This window comes from Impatiens glandulifera, chromosome 4 (genome assembly GCF_907164915.1).
Source record: "Impatiens glandulifera chromosome 4, dImpGla2.1, whole genome shotgun sequence".
Taxonomy (NCBI): Eukaryota; Viridiplantae; Streptophyta; class Magnoliopsida; order Ericales; family Balsaminaceae; genus Impatiens; species Impatiens glandulifera.
In genome coordinates, this window is record NC_061865.1 from 54,169,699 (window position 1) to 54,175,698 (window position 6,000).

Genomic DNA, 6,000 nt, shown 5'->3' on the forward strand with positions numbered 1-6,000 from the left:
GGTTAGTTGAAATGTAATTTGAAATACGTTAATTAATGGTTTTTGTGAATTTGTGATATGATTGTAGTTTTTGGATGGATTATAGTTTTTGGATGGATTATAGTTTGTGGATGATTATTGTTTTGAATTAATGATTGTAGTTTTGGGTTTTTGGTTATTGATGATTGTGTGCTTTTTGGTTTTTGGTTATTGGTTATTGATGATTGTGGTTTTAAATAGGTAAAAAATTGTAAAAAAAAAAACTATTAGGGTTTAGTAACGGTTAAATAATTTCAAAAATCGTTACTATAAATCTAACTGTGACAGTTTAACAAATAAAAAACCGTCACAGAAACAACACGAGTATCTGTAACGGTTTTTGAAAACCGTTACAGATACTATAGTCTTTCAGTAACGGTTTTTAGCCGGCTAAAACCGTTACTGTTGTTCCATTACTATCTGTAACGGTTTTCGAAAACCGTTACAGATGCTTGTGTTGTTTCTGTGACGGTTTTTAGACGGCTAGAACCGTTACTGTTATTCCATGACTATCAGTAACGGTTTTCGAACGCCGTTACTGATACCTGTGAAGTTTCTGTAACGTAATTTTTAGTAACGATTGGTAACGGTTTTATTTGCCGTTACAAATAAGTTTCAGTAACGGCGTTCGATGCTTTCAGTAACGGTTTTAGCCCTTACTAATACACCTTTTTTCTACTAGTGGGCCAACATAATTATTGGCAGGAAAACAATTAGACGGTTGGGAGAATGAATAAGGAATAGACCCAATTACAGTTTGAAGCTCGAACTTGGGACGTTTTAATCAAATGGGGCTCGAACTTTTTCTTTTTTTGAAAAAAAACGACCTATTTTAATTTCATTAAAAATTCTAAAAAAGAGAAAAAAACCAAATTAGTTTATGTATTTTTCTACAACAAGCTTAGAAAATTTTACTTCGTATCAATCCAATGAATTACACGTTTAACAAACAAATCAAAAATATTTATCTAACTAAAAGTTTTACTTTCTCGTGATTTCTGTATATTTGATCTTCCAATTCCGACCAAGTGTCTTGTTCAGCTCAGTCGTAGGAATTCGTCTCAGAGTTTGAAGGTTTGTGCTGTTATCGAAAACAGTGTCTTCCTAAGTTTCTTCTTCACTTCTTCTAATTCTCGAGTGTAACCTTGCCTTTCTTTCTCACCAGATGTGGTAGATGATTGTACCGAAGGCACTTTTGAAAACGCTTGACCTAAAATTATTTCCTTTTTCTCCGATAATAGCTTCCTTTTTTTATCTCATAGGCAGACTAACCATTTTCATACTTCTATCAAATGTCTTCCACAACTCCGATACGAAAGGACAACAACCAAATAGATGATTCATTGTTTCTTCGTTTCCTTCGCACAACAGGCACCTTTCGTCCGATATTTTCATGTATTTCTTGACTCGATATCTTGTGTTCAACCTTTCTCTAAATTTCAGCCATAAGATGAATTGGTGTCTCGAGATTATCTTTGTCGACCAGACCAGGGCCCATTCCGCAATCTATTCTTTTTCTCTTATAATATTTCATACCTTGCTAGATATGAGCTTCCCATTATCTCCAACATCCCATGAGTGAATGTCAGGTCTATATCGTTGAATTGTATTCTTTTTCTCTTATAATATTTCATACCTTGCTAGATATGAGCTTCCCATTATCTCCAACATCCCATGAGTGAATGTCAGGTCTATATCGTTGAATTGTATGTTGTTGATATGTTCAAAAATTTGTTGTTCTTCCAGAACTCTTCTAAGTTCCACTTCCCGTCTTTTATGTCTCTGATTTTTGCAACTCAGTAGTCTCTTCTTATTCGAACATTTCTAAATTCTTCCTTAAGGATTAATGGTTGATTTTCTAACCACGGGTCATGCCAAAATATTGTGTTTCTCCCGTTTCCCAATTTGTTTCTAAGCTTGAAAATTTTCTTTAACACTCGACCCATGTTTTCATTTTCCTTACTGGTTCATATGCTCGTTTTGTGTTTCATAATCTGTGCACTCATTTGATCCATAGTGATTATTGCTTGCGTTCGATTGCCCAAAGATGTTTGTATGTTAGCGCCTTGTTCCATTCCACGCAGTTTTTCAGTCCAATTTCTCCTTCCTCTTTCAGTTTACACAAGACAGTCCATTTAACCATTTTCCCGCCTTTGCTGCTGCCGCCCCATATAAAATTTCTCATCGATGTATCAAGTTTTTGGGGTTCGAACTATCAAACAATTTTCCATTGAAGCTTTTCCGTTAACTGATGTTTTTCGTCTATTTTATTAAGGAGCCATTATATAATATTAATTTAATTGACCTTTTCGAAATAAACAAATCATATTCTTTTTCTCCACATCTCAATTAAAGTAATCTTAACTTAATAGTGTTATAAGTGCATTATTCATTTATCAATTAAATAACATTTTGGTTTTGAGTTATCTTATTAACTCCTTCTTTATTGAATAAAATAATAATAATAATAATAATAATAATAATAATTATTATTATTATTATTATAAACTAGATAAATATGGAAAACATTATTTATTCTTAATATTATCTCCTTTTTATCTTCATTTAAAATCTCTTTTTTCTTGTGAGTATTTTTAACTTGTGATAATTTCCTTACATACGTGTGACTTTATCATCTTTAGTGGATTAATGAAATATTTCATATTTCCAAAGAATAATTATGTGGTTGAAAATAATTTCTTGTTATTTTTAACTTATCTATCATAGTGTAGTATATTGTAATTTTGAAATAAATTATGGTATCTTTCTAGCTTGGACAAAATTATAATATTGTAGTAAGTATATTATAAAAATTTTGTTTAAAAATATTTTATTTTAAATTATCATTAATTTTAATAATTATAAATAAATTATATATATATATATATATAAATTAAAATTATTAGTTTTAGTAAAAATTAAAATAAAATCATTATTTTAAATATTTAATGTTTATTATTTTTAATGAAAATATATTAAAAATATTAATATAATTGATAAAATATATATATTTAATTCATTCATAATTATCTATATTTATTATACTTTTTTTTATTTATTTTTTTATGTTTTGTTTCCGATCTTTGTACTTCATATCATTCTCTTTTAGTTGTGTTATTCTAGTATCACTTCATGTTCGGCTCTATTCAACAGTTTTGTCGAGTTTTCAATACATAATTAGCTTCTATACCAAGCAAATTTTTTTTTAATTAAAATAGAAGAATAATGATAAATAAATAAAAGGCCTTAGTCGTGGCAAATGGCCGTCACCGGACGAAGACAGCAACATAAGCGTCTACATTGATAATAAAAAAAATTAATATGAGGAAGACAAAGACCAAAAAAATAACCTGACACCCATGTTAAAAATAAAATTAAATAAGAAATTGATGAATCATCTTAAAGGTTAGAGTTTATAGGTCTATTTAATATTATAAGTTATTATTGTTTTTAATAAATTTAAACATTAAATTGAATTTGACCGTTTAAGAGTCATTTAGAAATTTAAGAGTTTTTTTTTTTAAAAAAATCCACTTTTTTAATCTTTTATTATCCTTAGTTTGTGAAAGAATATTTGATGTTAACATTCCCAATCTTCGATCTAACGTTCCCAACAAAGTGGTATCAGAGAGGAAGGATGTCTTTGATGTTAACATTCCCAACAAAGTGGTATCAGGCAAAGATGTCTTTGATGTTCAAATATGTACGTCTTACGAAGGACAATTATGATAGTTGGTCTATCCGAGTAAAGACGTTACTCGGTTCCCAAGGTACATGGAAAATCGTCAACGATGGAATTGTCGAACCTGATGAGAATGCGACGTTGGCCCTGATTCAAGCGTTCGAGAAGAACAGAAAGAAGGATCAGCATGTCCTTTTTATCATTCACCAATGTCTGAATGATGTTGATTTTGAGAAAGTAGCAAATGTGTCAAGGTCGAAGGAGGCACGGTAAATTCTAGAAGTATATATATGTTAATTATTTTAAACAACTATTACTAAAAAAATAATTACATTTATTTTGGTTCGGCTCTAGATATATCAAATCATCCCCGCCCTGAATTTCGGTCAACATATTTCAGGGTTTTTTCGATCTATTCAAATTACTGGTCAAAACGGGAAAAAATCACACAAATTGGTACAAATTGGTACGATTCAGTTACTACGGGAGGGGGGTTAAATTGTCATCTTAGACCCCCCACCTTCTCTGGTCCCAAAAAAAATCTAATTTATATTAGAGTGGAACTCACAACCTAAATATAACTAAAATATTTAATCAATTAAATTGGATTACTTTCATTAATTTTAAATACAAAACAATTTTATAATATTAATATAAAATAATAATAAATTATTTTTTTAACCCAGGCCCACACTTTGGGACCGGCATTGCCCAAAATGTTTGTCAGTAAATGGTCTCGAATTAAATCTCATAAAGAAATGTTGATATGCAAATTACTCACATTAATTAACACTACATTCTTTACCTTACATACCACTTTATATATTAAACAACCAAGATTGCATTATTATTATTATGACAACATTAACCATATATTAAGCACATGATTATTATGGTGGTAACATCGATCACGATAATCAAATCAAAGTCGATGAAGATGGAATCCAAACAAGATGATCGGCGGGGAAGAAGTGGCACACCGATGAAGAACCAGGCTCAGTTTCTGTAACCTTAAATGAAACGTGGGTTTTGCTCCAATGGGAAGTATCCATGTGGCAAACCGCAACCGCCTCCACTCTATCTCCATTCTCACCCTTCAACAAGACCTTAAACACCTTGTTTTCGCCCTCTTGATAATGGCAATAGAACACCGCATATGGGTAAGGCAACGAATGACAAGGCATGATTTTTGAAGCCGCGTCATATTCAGAGAAATCCATGATCGTAAAGTTTTGGTAAAGAGTGTTAGATTTTGTTAGATGAATGGTGGATACGGATCGGATTTTTGAAACATGATCAAATCCAAGCATGTCACGTGCAAATTCAAGCATGGACTCCAAAGAGGTGGCACATAACTTCGTCTCGCCGATTATTGGGTTCATCTCACAAATTGTAAGGGTTTTTTCCATGGCTACGGCTTGTAGGGATTGTTGAGGGAAAGAGAAGAATCTAAGAAGGGAAGGAAGCTCTTGAGATGAGAAAGGGAGAGATTCGGCCTCCTTTCTTGGCAAGAAATGAGGAGAGGAAGAGGGGTCTATTCTAGGAAAGTAGGTAGGAAATGTGTTCCCAACCTTTAGTTCATCAAACACGAAAAACACTGTCGTTGAAGGATCATTCAACATCATGTGATGGCCGTGTTGATGATGGTGGTGATCGCGATGAACTGCCATTTCAATGTGGGAGTTGTCGGATTGAACCATGGTTGAAACTCTTTGACTATTACTATCATCGTCTCCTCCTCCTCCGACAGATAACGTCGTAGATTGACAACTTGCATGTGAAAACTATATAGATTGATATAAAAGAATATTAGATAGTTGTTCATGTTAATAGTACATTAAGGAAATTATATGGTTGAATAAAATTAGTTACCATAAAAAGAAGAAGATGAAGCAAAACATTGCAAGGACCAATTCTATAACTCATTTTTCTTATCTTTTATGTGATATTCCAGGAAGAAAGAAAAATATTGTAGGATATTTATAGGCCATGACCAATTAAATGAATACCTTCAAATACTAAAAAAAATGCTATCACAAAATGTTGATATGTTGTTAATGTAGATACCTTAATATTATTTATTACCTTCTTTTTTTATTTGGCTATTTTTAAACATTCTAAAGGTTTCTACTAAAAATTTTTGAAATAAGTTTCAACTGGTTATTTTTATAATTCATTCAAGCAATGTATATGTATTTGAATATATGTATTTGGATATATATAATTAATACGATGATAAATTATATTCTCAATAGTAGTGGTGTGAGATGAATTTAGGGAAATATTTATTTTAAGACGAG

At 31.2% G+C, this 6,000-nt stretch overlaps 1 protein-coding gene across 1 annotated transcript; it reads right to left on the reverse strand.

Annotated features, from left to right (window-relative positions):
* Positions 1-4,617: 4,617 nt before the first annotated feature.
* On the reverse strand, positions 4,618-5,626 carry LOC124935404 (BURP domain-containing protein BNM2A-like). Its single transcript, XM_047475839.1, has 2 exons — positions 5,573-5,626; positions 4,618-5,484 (listed from the first exon to the last, which is right to left on the reverse strand). Exons 1-2 carry the CDS (start codon positions 5,624-5,626, stop codon positions 4,618-4,620), a joined length of 921 nt encoding a protein of 306 aa, XP_047331795.1.
* Between the last annotated feature and the right edge of the window lie 374 nt (positions 5,627-6,000).

Coding starts and splice junctions, on each gene's coding strand:
- LOC124935404 (XM_047475839.1), bottom strand. CDS start 5,626: ATGAGTTATAGAATTGGTCCTTGCAATGTTTTGCTTCATCTTCTTCTT. Junction 5,485..5,572: donor TTCATCTTCTTCTTTTTATG/GTAACTAATTTT, acceptor CAATCTATATAG/TTTTCACATGCAAGTTGTCA.